The sequence below is a fragment of the Nannospalax galili genome, unplaced genomic scaffold (assembly GCF_000622305.1).
Source record: "Nannospalax galili isolate Female #2095 unplaced genomic scaffold, S.galili_v1.0 scaffold261, whole genome shotgun sequence".
Classification (NCBI taxonomy): domain Eukaryota; kingdom Metazoa; phylum Chordata; class Mammalia; order Rodentia; family Spalacidae; genus Nannospalax; species Nannospalax galili.
In genome coordinates, this window is record NW_008345226.1 from 1,518,885 (window position 1) to 1,536,319 (window position 17,435).

Sequence of the window (17,435 nt, forward strand, 5' to 3'; positions counted from 1 at the left end):
TTACTCTTAAGGTCATTTGAAGATCTGTTCCTCAGGGGTCACATGGTCTTGGGAGGAGCCCCTGGCTCCTTTCTTTTACCAGTTCTGCCTATGTGAAGATAAGTCAAAGGTCCAGCTCAACCATGGTTAGCTTTGCTTGGAAGCATGGAGGAATGATTCCTCTGTGTTGACCCTCCTCTTTATAGACTGGACACTGGTTCAAGTCCATCTGGTGGGGTCTCCTCGGCCTCCTTGAGCAAGAGGACAGGTGACCCACCACCATTATAGGACATTTTGAGAGATGCTCATAGTCCCTTGGAACTAGTCGACCTAGGAGAGCAAGGAGCAAAAACTGTCCTTTATGTCCCTCTGACCAAATTATTATAGGCCTTAAAGATTGTCTGTTAAACATCCAAGAAGGTTAGTTCCTTTGGTCTGGTACTTTTAATTACTGTGTGCCATGTAGATAAAGCTTGGGCAAAGACTAATTGTTCTCAGATAAACCTTGCCTAGACATATATTTCTTGATCTAGTATGTATAATTTGTCAGTAGGTTGTAGGAATAATATGGTTCCCTCTGGTTTTTAAAACTAGCTAGGCATTATTTATTTCTCGCACTGTCTAACCCTTCCATCATGGTTTCCCCAATTAAGGTGCCCCCATTTTTCCCATTTCTTCCTTAAACTGTTTCAGATACATAGTATCTGAAAAATCATGAAAATATATCTGCAAAGGTCAAAGACAGAAATCAGGCAAATCCTTAACCCTTTTGGTTTTGGTAAATAAAATGTCAATGCTAAACAGAAATAAAAACCAACACAGGACCAGACGTGGTGGCGCAGGTCTTTAATTCCAACATGGGAGGCAGAGGCAGGTGGATCTCCGAGAGATCAAAGCCAGCCTGATCTACATAGCAAGCTCATTGCCAGCTGGGGCTACAGAGAGACCCTGTGTCAAAAAGACCAAAAACAAACAAACAAAACAACAACAACAACAAAAATCCAACACAGGCTGATAATCTTGGTTTGCTGTATGAGCTCAACAAAAGGCAGTGTATATTGATTTTTCAAAGGAAAAGTTATTGATCAAAGAATGACATTCCATCCCATTCATTTTAAATTTACATCATTCAGTTAATATAAGTGAAAGAGATATAGGACCAGGTGTAGGTAAAGTAGTCCCTGAACCTTGAACTTCATTCATGGGCCAAAGCACACTGTGAGCACTGAGCAGGCATCAGAAGAATGCTCATCAACAGACATTAAAAAATTTTTGATCAGCTAAATGTGGACAGAATTCAGGACATTTCAAAGCTGATAGCAAACATCATGTGCTATGAAGAAGTAAAAGTTCAAAACAAAATGTTCTCTAGGTGGTTATCTCCAACATAGTGGCTCCAAAATAAATAAATAGCTGCATTTTGAGGGAAATTAACAAAGTGGTACTGAAGCTTTTTATATTGGTTTTCTGCAAATCGAGAAAATTTAGGTTCTTTGTCCAACTACAGAAAAATGACACCATGGTAGGTAAAAGACAGATGACAAAAGTTGAAAAAAATAGTACACCAGGGGTGACAGGAAGAGGCCAGGCCTCCAGAGTCTCTTTCCACTTACTCCTGCTAAGAACAGTATTCTTTAGGTAGCAGTGGCCTGGATAACAGAACAAACATTGAAAAGCTGTGAAAGAAATCTACAACCATGGTTCATTCTGTGACTCCTTGTTGAATACAAGTATAAGCACTGTTTTAAATTTAGCCTACCCAACACACGATCAAAGTGTTTTTAATCTTATGCAAAAATTAATTGTACTCAGGGGAACAAGGCCTCCCATGCTAAATGCTGTACTTTGTTATGGAGGTGAATAGGCAGGTCATAGACTGTAAAACACTAAAATATTTACCGGAGAAAGGAATGGTTGTAAATATCAATGGTATAAGGAGATTTTTGGAAATAACATAAACAAATACAAATAGTTATAAATGCCAGTGGAGATTTTTGGAAATAACATAAACAAATACAAATAGTTATAAATGCCAGTGGAGCTGAAGAATCAGAGTTTGCTAAGGTGAAATTGTAATATATTAAGGTGAAAAAAAAAGTCATAGACTCAATTAATAAGGATTAGCAAATACCTGTGCTAGAAATATTCAGGAAACATTATATTTAACTATTAATTCAGAGTTCAAAAAAGAGGGAGAAAATGGGATGAGTAATCATGTCTCTCTCCATCTCTCTTTAATTCTTTCCCACAGGTTGGAACTAAGCTCTGCTTGGGAAAGTGGTTATATTAAGGCCCTGTGTGCAACACGCAACAAAATCACCTCCACAAGCATAAAAGAACCTCCTGTTGAGATCATAAGGATTTGTGCCATATTATCCATGCACCTTATAAAAAACATTTTAAAGTGAAAATCAACAGGTACTCAATGTGAAACATATTTTATAAAAAGTGGTAATTTCTCTGCAGTGGAATCAAGAAAGTCTGATTTGTGAGACCCTAAATGTTTTTATAGGAATTAAATTTCATTTTTCGTCCAAGTATATCTAAGTTTTATCATTAAGAAGTGTGGGCCTTTTTGATTGACAATGTCCATACATCAACAATGCACACTGGTAGGAGGGTTTTACACTTACCGTCATTCATCATTCCTTTCGATTCTTTAAATGCTAAGGATTAGTAACAAGCCAAGAAGACAGTTAGTAAGATTCTACAGTTAGAAATTATCTCAAAATAAATAAGCAGCAACACAAAGCTAACTACTCCACAACTAGATAGCCAGATTCATTAGAGGCTATCGTTCATTGCAAAGCATTTCTATGGCTGAAACCCACAGCATCCACAATGCAAACAGACTTAGTGGGGAATATAGATCAAGATCTACAAAGAAAGTGAAACATTCTGGTCTCACTCCACGGTGGCAGCCTGTATTTTTCTGAAATTGTCAAATCAGAAATTGGAAGTCATTGAGATTCTGACCTACTGAGGGTACGTATCACCTTGGGTCAGTACAAAAGGTCAATGGTCCCCTTGCCCAAATGTCACTTGGCCAGTGAAAGCAACTACGGCAGGCATAGGACAGTGAGAATATTGCAAAAGCAGTACTACCAATTTTTGATGAATGATCAAGAAAAGAGAGGCCAAGGCGTGAGAAAAAACAAATAACAAAAAAAAATACCCCAAACTAAGATAGAAGGGCATTCAGTTCAAATTATGATCTAGTAATGGACCAAGACTAATATATAAGTTTATAATAAGCACATACCATTAAGGGGTTCCTCTACAGCTTTCTGGAAAATAGTTAAAATATGTTTACATAAAATTTAATTTACTACATGTCTTTCATACTAGCATATAGTAATATTAACATATATTGTAAGCAATGAATCCTATAGTCTAAAAACAAAACAGCGAAGGCTTAATGAAACAAAGCTTCCCAAGTCTAATTAATAGTTTAATAATAACTGTATTATTCTCTTAGTATTTTTTTCTGTGCAGAATTTCCCACTCCACCCACCTCTCTCAGTTGGAAAAAAAAACTTCTCATAAAAATATTAATGTGCAAACATGCAAATAGCAACAACAGATATAGAAGCAGTTAAGAGATGGAAGCCAGGCAGAATCATCTTCACAGCATGCAAACTGAACTCAGTAACAAGGAAAGAAAACTGTTAGGCTTTGACCCTCTAACTGCTGAGTTATCTCTAAGAGGCATTAGGAAAACTGCTGGATGTTTGTGATTAAGGTAGCTATGGCACCAGTCTCCTCAAAATAAAAAGCTGTGGTAAATGAACACACCCTGCCCCACTCTATCTTTTAGGTGTGTCCTTGAAGGCTGCCAGACTTATCTGTCACTTATCATATACAGGAAGCTGAATACAATACAGTCTCATATTTAGATCTTATTTCCATAAGGAATACTTAGGCATGTCACCATGATAAGTCTATAAAGTGATTTTTTTCTCATCTATCACCTCCTAAATTTGCTCTTTTTCTTAGAATTTTCCCAGAGAGCTTTTGATGGTATCCCAAATACAGTGGAACCTACAGGACACCTTTGAGAGAAAAATGTTCATAAAAAGGGGAGCCATTATTTGGAACAGGTTTTTATTCAACAACATCTGTCTTGTAGACTATCATTTTAAAAGAAATCAATTTATCAAAAATTTTTCTTTCATATTGTCAAATCTGAAATTGTCATTCAATGTATTCACATCAACCAAACCCAACAGGTGAGGAAACACTGTAATCAGCTTCCTTCTGATAGAAGAATCATATTCTTAGACATAAACTTTCAAATTCTGGGACTATTAAGTGAGAACAATCTTAAGGGGTCACATTTTACCCACTGATACTTAAATCACCCAACATCAGTTTTAGAGTAAGAATCAGACCCATTCATGTAAAGGTCATGAAATGACTTCCACACTGTCTTAATTGATGTCACATTAAGCAGAGAGCAAAATAGCTCAATATTCCAATTACCAGTCTTCACTCTAATTCATCAAGCAATCATTCCCCAAATTCATTTAATAAATCTGAACTTACCCTAGGAGGTTGTATAGTCCTCTGATTGGAAGCTGATATAAACAAAAATAAGAATACAAATTCAATAATGAAATCAATTTAAGCAATGTAATATTTAATTTTAAGATAAAATGTTCAGAGCTAAAACTAGAGGGTACCAAAGACTCCAAGAAAGGAGTTCCTGCTTTAATAGTCTATTCAAAAAATACAGAATATTCTTGATAAGGAAGTAAATAAGACACCTATAACAGATAATACACATTCTCTCATGGGCACACTGTCTGTCCCCACAATCAATTACTTGCAAAAATGCTGTCAACCCATTTCTCCCTATTTTTCAGCTGGGATGTGGACAGAACATGGCAGTGAATGACCTCCCCTCTACAGCATCTCCTTCATCTCACTGTTCTTGTGCCTAGTTCCACAACCTTTTGTTCTTTTTTTTCATCGTTCCAGTGTTTGAAGCTCCAGACAGCTATGAAACTAAAAGAAAACATTCAGATCTCTCTGAGTCTAAAGAGCTATCCGAAGCAGTCGCTTTCAGACCAACCAGTGCCTTCTATGTATATTCCTCCTCAGTTACTCCGAGTTACTCCATTCACTGCTTCTGAACAGATTAACTAACGAAGATGCAGGAACAGAGGGCATGAACTAAATGACAAGAGGGAAAAGAACTACTTTGGATTGGTAGGAAAGATAGCATCCTTATAAAATCTGGTGAGGAAGCCCCAGAAAAATCAAAACCAATTCTTAACACACAATCAGTGTCCGTAATGAAAACAGGACCAACAACATCCTTTGACTAATTCAATGTTCTTTTCCTAGGCATTATTTCCTACCCCACCTGTGTTGCATAGCCTCAGTTGTCGGCTGGACATACCTGGGAAGAGGGAACCTCAACTGGGGAATTTCTTCTACTAGATTGGCTTTGTGGGCATGGCTGTGAGGCATTTCCCTGATTGTTGAATGATTTGGGAGGGCTCAGCCCACTGTGGGTGGTGCCACCTCTGGACAGGTATGTCTGTTGTATAAGAAAGCAGGCTAAGCATGGGCCAGAGAAGCAAGTCAGCAAGCAGTGTTCCTCCACAGTTTGTCCTTCAGATTCCTACCCTGAGCTCCTACCCTGGCTCTCCTGGTGATGAACTATAACCTGCAAGGTAAAATAAATCCTTCTCCCCCAAATTGGCTTTGGTCAGTATTTTTAATCACAGCAACAGAAAGAAACTAGGACAGATGTTGGTACCAGGATCATGGGGTATTGCTGTGACAGACCTGACGTTGTTTTGGGGAGGATTGTGAAAGTATTTAGAACTTTGGGCTGGAAAAGTCACTGAGTGCTCAGAGCTTAGTGAGCTGTTGCTGTGGACCTTGGAATAATTAAGCTGAAGGAGATATGGATGATGGAGGCATGGCTTGTGAGGCTTCAAAGAGAAGTAAAGATTATCAGGGTTATTTACGTGGAATTAAGAATTTTTGCAAGTGAAACCTTTTGTGTTTTACTGGGCTGAAAATCAGCTGTGGGTAACAAGAGACTGACATCATTGAGGTGAAAACTGGGAAGTTATTTCCTCGGTCAGCACACAGAAGCTGCAGTCCAGAGGGCACCTAAGGCTCCATCTTAAGCTGGAAGTACTGGTTTTGAAGGCATAAAGGGGTAATGGTGAGATTCCAAGGCTTGGCATCATGTAAGGCCAGAAGAAGTATTTGGTGAAGGTGCAGCCTCGGTTGCGATGGAAACCCTGGAATACTGGAGATGCCAGGACCATGGCACAACCACCAAGGGCAGCAGCAGGTGGAATGGAACTGGCCTGAGCCTACGAAATAAGCTGTGTGTGCTTTGGACCAGAGCCAGAGAAGTAAAGAGACTTTTTAAGGAGACTTTGAACTTTTAACGTATTTGAAGTTTTAAGGACTGTGGGACTTCTAAAGCCATACTATTTTATACTGTAATATTAATACTGAGATCTTGGGGATAAGAAGTGGAATGGTTGTGGTTTAATGGTGATGTGATTCTATGTCAAGTTTGACAAGAGGTCAACTGTGCTGGATAGCTTTAGCTTTCAACTTGATATACCTGGGAAGAGGGACCCTCAACTAGGGAATTGATCAGCCTGGCCTTGATCTCTCAGAGATGGATCTGCTTGCCTCTACCTTCTGAGTGGTAGGATTATAGGCATGCTCCACCAGGCCTAGTTGAGGCATTTTCTTGAAGAGTAATGTGGGAGGGCTTAGCTCACTGTGGGCAGTGCCAAACCTGGGCAGGTATGCCTGTATTGTATAAGAAAGCAGGCTGAGCATGGGCCAGAGGAGCAAGCCAGTAAGCAGAGTTCCTCTATAGTCTGTACCTCAGTTCCTGTCTCTGGGTTCCTGCCCTGACTTCCCTCAGTGATAACCTATTACCCAGGAGATGTAAGCTAAAATAAACCTTTTCCTCCCTAAGTTAGCTTTGGTCAGTGTTTTTATGACAGCAACAGAAAGAAACTAGAATACTACCCAGGTCTCTCAGTTCAGAAATGCAAAGTTCTCACAAAAATATTACAGTACAAACATTCAGAGAGCAACAACAGAATACATAGCACAATTAAACAAGAGAAGGTAGCAAAACAGAATCATTTCCAAGCCCTGAGAACTGAACTCAGAAACAGGTAAAGAAAACATGTAGGATTTATAAATTCCACTGAAACCTGGACTGGCTGGCAGACAGGCTGGGTTTCCTCATTAGTAGACAGAGATGGGCCCAGGACAGCTCTCCTGGTCTCTGCAAGTTACTTGCTGCCACTCCCTCATGCCTACTCAGCAAGCTTCTAAAGCTGTTGGGAAACAGGGCAGTCAATTCATGGGCTAAGCCTGACAAGGCTCTGTCAAACAGGAAAAGGAGAAACAAAGATGGCTAGATGGTGATGGTCAGGGAAGGTGAAAAGGAAACAAGATGAGCAGGGCAAAGCTAGCTGTGGAGGGGCAGGTAAGAAAAGAGCATGCATGCAAAGAGGGTATATGGAAACATTCCACAGTTAAACAAGGGAGGGGAGCAAAGCAGAAGAATTTTTTTAAGTTATGCAAATTGAACTCAGTAACTGGGATAAAGGAGGGCTCAGCTAAGACATTTATACCACCCCCACTAAGGGTTAGGGAACATTCCAGAAGAGGAGACAGGAAGAATGTAAGAACTAAAAGACAGGAAGATGGGCAATGGAATGCCATATTCTGGGCATGACACATCCATTCAATCATGGAGTCAATGCAACTATACTCACCTATACTGAGCCTCAACGACAGTGGGTCTGTCAAAAGCCAACCAAGGATGGGGGAGAAGCCTAAGAGGTGCTACACCCAGTGAACTAGTGGCCACTGATAGAACAAATTTAATAATAAAAAATTTAAAAGAATGAGAGAGTACTGTAGTGTGGGTATATACCATAAACAATTGAAAAAAATATAAGATGTTTAACTTAAGAGTATTTGGGCACCATATTTTTGCTACTCTCAACCTTGGTCAGAGAAGCATCTTTTTGCAGTAGTCAGTGTTTAATGTAGGCTTGTGATAGGTCAAAGGGCTGGGAACCAGTGATTGTGACTGGTCGGCTGCAGATGGATCATCTACAACAACCTCCCCACCCAAGGCTCAGAGAACACCTCAGAAGAGTAATCAGAAAGAATGTAATGGCTGAGGATGGGGTAGGAGAGCTGTGAAATACTATCTTCTGGGCAGGACATGATGGCCATACACAATGACTCACAGTAGATGGAGTTGCCTATACAAGATGAAGTCAGAGTTCCAGCATGGTTGGGGGGGCGTGTCCCAGGGCCCAACTCTTAGATGAGAGACTACTGACAGCTGATGGCTGCTGAGAAAGGGAGAGCTACTTTTCTTTGGGGATGTGGCTGCTGGCAGGTTGCTTATGCCCCTGTGGAAGGTCTCACATCTATTCCCATATGGTCAGCACTAACTGGACTCGGGAGACTATCAATAACAGTAGTAATAATCAAAGAGGACATGAAGTCTAGAAGGAGATGGATTGGTGGGTCCAATCCTGAGGGAGATAGAGGAAGACAGTATGGAGTGGAAATAAATTTAATTAAAATACATTGTATACATGTAAGAAAATTTCAAAGAATAGATAAGAAGTATTATTTTTAAAAATTTTTACAAGAGGGACTGGAGAGATTGCTCAGTGGTTAAGAGTACTGACTGCTCTTGCAGAGGACCCAGGTTTGGGAACCCATATGCCAGCTAACAACCATCCATAACTTCAGTTCCAAGGGATCCAACTCCCTCTTCTGACCTCTGTGGGCACTGCATGACACAGTGCCCTTACATACATGCAGGCAATACACTCCTATACATAAAAGTCATAAATAAAATATTAAAAAATAAAAATGTTAAAAAGAGGGAAGAAATGGAACACGCCCTAATGGTAATTCCTTGGCTTTTGCTCATAAACACTGCTAAAATGATGCTTGTTTAAAAATGATGATTGAGGATCACTAAATAGCAATGAATCTTTAATACTGCTAATTATTTTTGAGAATAAATACTAAGGAAAACTTCTTTTTCAAAAAATTAGTCACTGCTACACTTTGGAGGAGCTGTCAATTCTCCTCAAGAAGAAATTTGTCAATACAAAAAGGACCACTGAATTAAAAGAAAAAATGAGAAAGTAAACCACACACACACACACACACACACACACACACACACACACAAACTAGATGGTGTGACTCTGACAAAAATATAAATATTTCAGTAGAGAGCCCTCCTAAGTTGCTCTAATTTAATTCATTCACCACTAGCAATGGGTGTATCCTTGGGAAACATCACTGTAAGTCATTAGTTTTGTGTAATGCCCATGTCTTGCCTACTCAAAGTGAAACAAATACCAAATACTGAAAAAAAACACACCAAATAACCAGAGACAAACTGGTGAGCCTGAGATGGCTACAGCCAATGAAACAGAGAAGCCCAGTGACCATGAAGGACAGAAGAACATCATCTAACCCTTACTTCTAAAAGCAATAGGATGATATAAGTGTGAGGCATCCTTCCAATGGCCAACCACACTCTGTGAGGTACAGGTATGTGCCTGCCCTCATGGGCTCCATGTCTCTGTTAGTGCCATGGGTGACTTAAATGAAAGATTCTCATTGTGAAGGCACTTGGGGGGAGGGTTGTTCCTCATATACAAGCATAAAGGCAACCTCTTTTGAACGTGGTAGAGAGTGAAACTTGTTGAGATACATCACATCTAGTAGCCTCCCAAATAAGCCAAGCAAAGTTAGAACCTTGTGATAGACCATCAAGAAGACTGTATATACAACTTACCTCAACAACCATGCCCTATACCTAAGTTTTGTAAAGAAAAAGGAGCTATCTGAATCTGACTGGTAATAGGAAGGGTCAGAGATAACATTTTAGAGCTATATTTGAGCTCATAAATGTGTTTATCACCAGTAATGTTAAAAGTGGTCAAGTAATTCTCCTTTTCACCAACAACAGGAGAGTTGCTGACTTCCAGTTGCTAGGAAATGACACACTGGGCTGGCCTATTCAGAAAAAAGATCTCTGAGGAACAGTGGCTATGAAGGACACTAGTCAGATGTGATACTCTAATATTGTAAAACTAAACTTACAGAAGCTCATTTACTGGAGTTAATTCTGTGGGGACACAGCCAATGTGACAAGGAACAATGATGTCTGGTCTGCTGCAGCCATGTATCATGCACCTTGGCACTGACAGCCATATTTTTTAAACCCCAAACTTTTAGCATTCCACATTAGCTTACTTGCAATCTTGCAATGCTTCTTGGTTTGTCATTCTCTTTCTGAAAAAAAACTGACTATATACTGTAAATATCTTTTCACATTTTCAGAAATAATTTTCAAATGATTTATTTACAGCTTGTAAACAATGGACAAGGAAATATATCTGAACATACACACAACCACACACATACACACAAAACATATGTATGGGTACGTATATGTGTGTTTGTGTATGCATATATATATAATTTCTGCTTCTATATCATTCTAGAATGTCTGAAAAGTGTGGTAGACATGGTTTTGACTGCTACCAGGTTGATTTATATCAGAACAGTTCTACACGCCCTTATACTGAACTGTATGATAATGGCTTTAAAAATAAACAAGTTCTGAGCCTTATAAATAATGATTATAGATATAGTATTCTACACAAACAACAAGCTCAACTTTACTGAATACAGTTAGTTCCTTTTAATCTTTTATATGCACTCATATTAACTTATTATTCCCAGTCACTTTTCTGACTTCATAAAATTAAAATGCTTCTAGTAAGAAAGAAAAAAATTCAATATAGTTAAAGGCAAAAAAAAAGTCTACAGAAAGTGAAAGCCAAAATCCTATTCCTTAAAATTACAATTAAGGCTACAAATTTAAACTCGGAAATAATGATAAATATAAAAGTTAGGATTCTCACAGGAATATTAACTCACTTTAGAGAGAGAGGTTGTTTTTTTTAACTATCTGAAGAGTTTTATTGCATTTAATTCAAAAGATATTCATTTTATAGCCACATCTGCAAAGAGCAGGAGTTTTTGTAGAGACATTTACAACTTTTTCTTTCTGATACAAATGCTCAAATTTGCAACCTTAATGTTACATATATTCAGACTTAAGCAGTCAGAACACATAAGCAAAACACATTAATTTTCCTATTCTACCACAGTGTGTATCTAAAAAGCAGCTTTCTTGTACCTTTTCTCTTGTTGCCTTTCAATTGACCGATGGTGTTTTTCTGTACTCTGGCATCAGACAAGTTGATTTGGAAAGTTAATTTAGGATGTTTTCAAAGTTAAAAAAAAAATGGACTAACTTCTTAACATATAATAGTTTATTTATCCAGTAAACCATGCTAAAGAAAAAATAATTTGGGGTACTTGTAGAGATTTCACTTTTATTCTGTCTTAATTTAGAAAAATAACATTTGCAATTACAGCATTTTTACAGGCTTAGTAGGGATGTAAGTCATTGAGAAAGTGGAAGAACAGAGGCAGAGGGCACCTGATATGGAAACACGGGAATCCTGGGAACAAAAGGAGCCTATCCAGATAGGGAGGAAGAAATTAGAATGCTTGGAGAGCTGACCACCACTCAGACACCTAATCCTACCCCAGCAGAGTTATGTAAATGTTGCAGGTCACATACTGCTCTTAGCATTCATGGAAGTAGCAAAATCAGCAGTGTCATCCTTCAAGACCAGACACAGGCTGATTATAAGACTCAACAAAAATAGAATCACATCAGAATTCAAGACATCGGAGCCTCCTCCTGAGCTAGCCCACTGCAGATGTCTGAGTTGTGTTTTATGGGTTGATATGACATAAAAATCAGAAAAGTTCACCAAGAAACAACTATTATTTATGGACACACAAACAGGTAGATTTTAGAGTGTTTAGTTGTTTAACTAAGAAACATTCAATATAGGGGAGAAAAGAATGTATCACAGATCAAATTCAATCACCAGACATTAAGAAATGAAGTTCAGAGGTAAAGGTAAAATGTCTTCCAAAGTCTTATGTAAATCATATGAAAATTTTCTTTATAATAATTTTTGTATTAATTTTTAGAAAAGTGGGGTTTATCGATGAACAAATCAGAAATAATAATGATTCATTTTACCAGTTTGTAACTTTTGGTTATTTTGATAAGTAGTAAAGAGTTTGCTGTACTTCACAAATATACTAAAATATTTCTTTTAAGGGAGACTACCATAAATTCGATGGCAGGGAACAAGTCTGACTTAGATAAGACATACTAGTCTCAGGCACTACTAAAAGCATCTATCTCTGTCTACACATATTGAAAATAAAAATGAAGAAGTCTGCTACCTGAAAATTGGCAGATTAAATACCAAATGATGAATCGAAGGCCACACTTAATAAACATTGACTTCAAAAGTAGTAAAATCTTAAAAACTGTATTACTGGTTTTAACTAAAAGTGTTTTAAAGTAACACTCTGCTTCACATTTAAAGTCACTGTACTTCACATTAGCAGAAGTGAAGGGCTTTGACTTTCAATTCTTGTCTCAGGTGTCTGTACACGTAAAAGGAGCAGAATGACAGACAAAAAGGCCTCAGTAAAAGAGCTCTATGAGAGATAACAGAACAATTAAAAGCCTTCCTACTAATTAAAATGGAGCCTTCAAAGATCTCTTCTTTGCTTGCCATAAAAATTATATAATTCTGGGGCTGGATAGATGGCTCAGCGATTAAGAACACTGGTTGTTCTTGTAGAAGACAAGGGTTCGAATCCCAGCACCCACACGGCAGCTAACAACTGTCTGTCTCTCCAGTCCCAGAGGATCCAACAGTCTCTTCTGTCCTCCACAGGCATTGCACAACACGGGTGCACTTACTTATATGTGGGCAATGCATGCATACACATAAAATAAAAGTAATAAATAAAAATTTAAAAAATTCTATAATTCTGTTGCACAATTCCATTTTCTTTCATAGTTTATAATCCAAACTTTTCATGAATTCATATGTCTTCTCTTTTTAATTAGCATTATTCCAACTTTATTTTCTCACTTTTGGAGCCATCATAGATTTCTTTGGCCCTAGGCTGGAGGAACTGACTAATATTTTCTAAATTATACATCTGAAATTCTTGGCATGCACAAGCTAACAAAAATAAGACTGACTTACCCACAAACTTCATATAAACTAGTCCAAGTAATTCTGCTAGAGCTATGACACCCAAATCTGAAATCAAAAGGGGGCCGTGCACTGGTTCACATGCTGTAGAAACAAATGAAATTCTGTATTAGAAATGCATATGAAATAACTACAATTTTATTTAAAGGAATCAACAATAATAATATCAAGGTGATTATTTTCTTTGTTGCTTCTTGGTGGTGCTGGGAAGCCAACTCAGTACTACTTACGTACTGGACAACAGCTCTATCACTGAGCTATATCCCAACATATATCCAGTCTTAAGGAGATTATTTCTTATTTTAACAATCACTAAGTAAACACTATCAACATGTCTATTGTGTAAAAGCATCTTTATTACTAACTCAGTGAAATAGCTCTAAATTATTACAAGAAAAAAGCCCTCCTTTACACAGCATACTCATCAAGAAGAATGGAAAATAGTGTCTGAAGTCTGAGGCGCCAATCAATTCGAACCTGACTCTTTTATAAGTTCTCTCTCAAATGTGGGCATAATAGTTTGGCTGTGAGGACAGTCATGCCACAAGTGATATGTAGCCAGCATTCTTGTAGCAGTGGGAAAAGTACTATTCCCACTGGGGAGGAGAGGAGAGTGGAAAAAGAAAGGCTCACAATGCTGAAAAGTGTGTGGAGAAACAAAATCTCTGTCCCTGATGGTGTTACCACACAGAGTTTGGCAGTTTCCTACAAAACAAACTGTACCTTAACACATAATACAAAAATTGCACTCTTGGTATTTACCCAAATAGAGTTGAAAATTTATATCCACATAAAACATGTTCATAGATGTTTACAGTAGCTTTATTCATCTGTCACAAAAGCAGAAAGCCACCAGGATGGCCCTCAATGGGTGAATGCTAAATGCTAAACACATTATGGCATAGTCACACAACAATATTTTTCAGCACTAATGAGCTACCAAGCTATAAAAAGACATGGAAGAAACTTAGATTCCTATTTCTAAGTGAAAGAAGCCCACATGAAAAGGCTATATGCAGCAGGAATCTAGCTAAGACATTCTGGAAAATGTGAAACCATGTGGAGACTAAAAAGGTCAGGGATGTTGAGGGTTAGGAGGAGGGACAGGTGACTAAACAGGACGTAGGACATTATTCTATTTGATACCACAGTGTGGTACATGTCACTGTACATCTGTCATAGCCACAGGATGTACTATAACACCAGTAATGACCCATGATGTAAGCTATTAACTGGGTGATAATGATGTTTCCATGTTGGTTCATCAACTGCACCAGTCTGGTGTGGGGTATTGGGGGAAGCTGTGGGTGTGGGGGCATAGGAAATGGGTGTGGTTATGGTAACTGTCTTTTCCACTCAGTTTTTCTGTGAACCTAAAACTGAGCTAAAAGAAAGCTTTAAAAAGAAAAACAAAGAAAAGAAAAAGAAGAGAAAATAAGAGCTCTGTGCAAAAGAAATTAAAATTGGGACTATAGAAGGGTGTGACTCTTACCCATGATACAGAGACACAGTCCAACCACAGCAAGAACATAGCCCAGCACCTGAGTGATCAGTATGGCAATGGTGAAGGAGGTCATCCCAAAAGCTGAGCAAAGGAAAAAGACATAATAGAAATGTGTTGAGCATTGACATTGGATGCAATAAAGAGGAAGATCCTATGACCAAAGACAGACTGTAGTTCCTTATCAGATGATGCCGTTTTTCAGTTAATCCTTCCATAAGCATGCCAGCTCAAGATTCACACATTCTGCAGGCTTTTGTTGACATAGTCCTCTGAGAGGGACTAGCAGTTTTTACCAAAATCTTGGAGCAATGTGATTTTGACCACACATACAGCATGAATGGATGTCATGCATGGCTTTTCTACATGCACAAAACTGATATGCTGGAAAGAACGACTACAAAAATATCATAACCTCTGTACTGTGTATTGACAAGATCTGTGCTTTTCTAATGAGCTGGTATTTTAATATATAGCAAGTTAAAGGATCTAAGACTTGCTGTTAAATGAGACTCTTTAACAGTAAAAATATGATAGTGTCTGACTTTTAAAGAGCAGAGAAAATAATACTGAGTATAGTTAGGATACCACACTGTTTTTTAAAACTAGTGTTAGCAATAACTAAAGAAAGTACATTTCCAGGGGCTGGAGAGATGGCTCAGTGGTTAAGAACGCTGGCTGTTCTTGCAGAAGACCTGGGTCTGAATCCCAGCACCCACATGGCAGCTAATAACTGTCTGTAACTCCAGTCCCAGGGGATCCGAGAGCCTCTTCTGACCTCCGTGGGCATTGCATGACATGGGTGCACTTACCTACATGCAGGCAATATACACATACACATAAAATGAAAATAATAAATAAAATAAAAAAAAGAGAAAGTACATTTCCAAAACCTGTGATTTATACTCCCATCTTGTAGAACTAGTTTTTTCAATGCAGAGGGTAGGTAAAAGAAAAAGAATGTGTTTACTATTTACGTATAACTACAAAAGACTGAAAATAGAATATTTAAATAATTAAAATTATACAACATACTTTAAAATTATGCCAATTCCATCAAATACATAGGAAATTACTTTTCACAAAATAATCGTTGAAAAGATCTAACATAATCTCAAAATCAATCTATATGACAAATCTTACTAAGGGTATAAAAAGTAATCTAATAAATCAACTTTTACTGAGCTGTTAACCAAATTGGACTATTTTCACCAAAAGTACTTTTTTTTTTTTTTTTTTTTTTTTGGTCTTTTCGAAACAGGGTCTCCCTGTAGGCCCAGCTGTCCTGGAACTCACTATGTAGACCAGGCTGGCCTTGAGATCTGCCTGCCTCTGCCTCTGCCTCCCAAGTGCTGGGACTAAAGGCATGCACCACCACGCCCTGCCAAAAGCACTTTTTTAAAAAAAGGAAAATGCTAATCTCAGACTGTAAGAACAAATACTTACCTGTCATAAAAACATTGTACTGAAGTAATATTAATATTCCTGTAGAAATTACAATGAGACCAAGTCCAGAAGCATTCTTCACTGGGTATTCTCCTGTTAAAAAATAAGTATGTTTACATTGTTTTCATACAGACTTTTTGTGAAGTTACTCAGTTTGTTGAATGTTTTAATCTCAATGCTACTCTTATAAAGTGTGAAAGGTTTAAATGTTTCCCTCATTTCACACGAAATAAGTGATTCTTTTTTAAACTTTAAGACCAAGCTAAAGGATTTACATCTCAACATGTTGAATTGGCCTTAACTTTATAGAATTCTAAGGGAAACTCCCTCTTCATCTTTTACCATCCCCTCATTCACAGTATCAGTCACTCAAAGCCAGTCAATTGCTCTTTCAAGTTGTCTTCTGATTTCTTCTACCCCCAGGCCCCCAGCAACTCTGGATGCACAGAGAGCTGCCAAATCCATGTTCCTAAAGCTTCTACTTGCACTGTCTCCCTAAGAAACAATAGTGGCATTCCACAAGCTGTTGCTGTGATCCTGGCCTGTTGGCTTTTCTTCCCTTGTGTTTCTGCCCTTGTTTCCACCCACACTTCCATCCTTCAGCTGCCACTGCTACTTCAGGCAGACATGGTTCCTGGGTCAGTGCCCACTTCTGCATCCTGGGCAATGAAGCTTGCCTCCATAGTGGTTTGGATGGTGGCTCTGGTTATAGTCCCAATTCTCCATCCTCAGAATCTATGAATACCACTTTATGTAGCAGAAGAGTGAAATACATTAAATGGGAAAGATATGCTGTTAAGGATCTATAAGGAAGACTATCCTGAGCTAAATGAGTGTTCCTAATGCCAATGATAAGTGTGCTTGTGAGAGAGGGGAAGGGAGGGAGATCTCACACAGACACAGAAAGGAGAGCACAGAGGAGACGAGGAGACAGAGATGCAAGCTAGGAAATGTCAAGCATTATCTGCAAACACTGGAAGCCAGACGAGGCAGGCAATGGATTTTCCTCTTGAGCTTTGAGATGGAGTCTCAAGAGAGACTCCAGATCCTTTAATAGAGTATCTGTTGTTTGAGGCCACACCTGTCACAACAGTCCTAGAAACCAATATAGTCCCCCCACCTTGGGATTCCTCCTCACATTAGCCCTGTACCTGCCACAGTACCTGTGCATCTCACCTGGGATGAACAGAATGGCTCCAACGATGACGATCACAGTGAGCACTAGCCCAGCAATGAGTAACAGAATGATTCTCTTATTCGTACGAGCAGATTTATATTTAAGTGCTTCA

General features: G+C 38.4%; 1 protein-coding gene across 4 annotated transcripts in view; it reads right to left on the minus strand.

Moving 5' to 3' along the window:
- Positions 1-17,435, minus strand: part of LOC103740731 (leukocyte surface antigen CD47) — a 73,530-nt gene that overhangs the window by 4,456 nt on the left and 51,639 nt on the right. For 2 of the 4 annotated variants that reach the window (XM_029567516.1, XM_008841421.3), the window contains exons 4-10: positions 17,323-17,430; positions 16,147-16,239; positions 14,692-14,784; positions 13,191-13,283; positions 4,525-4,556; positions 3,242-3,266; positions 2,613-2,645 (exon numbers count right to left, since the gene is read on the minus strand). In XM_029567516.1, coding sequence (XP_029423376.1) covers positions 2,613-2,645; positions 3,242-3,266; positions 4,525-4,556; positions 13,191-13,283; positions 14,692-14,784; positions 16,147-16,239; positions 17,323-17,430 — 477 coding nt within the window. The remainder of the gene's footprint in view (positions 1-2,612; positions 2,646-3,241; positions 3,267-4,524; positions 4,557-13,190; positions 13,284-14,691; positions 14,785-16,146; positions 16,240-17,322; positions 17,431-17,435) is intronic. The other 2 variants (XM_008841422.3, XM_008841423.3) reach the window with 2 other exon arrangements.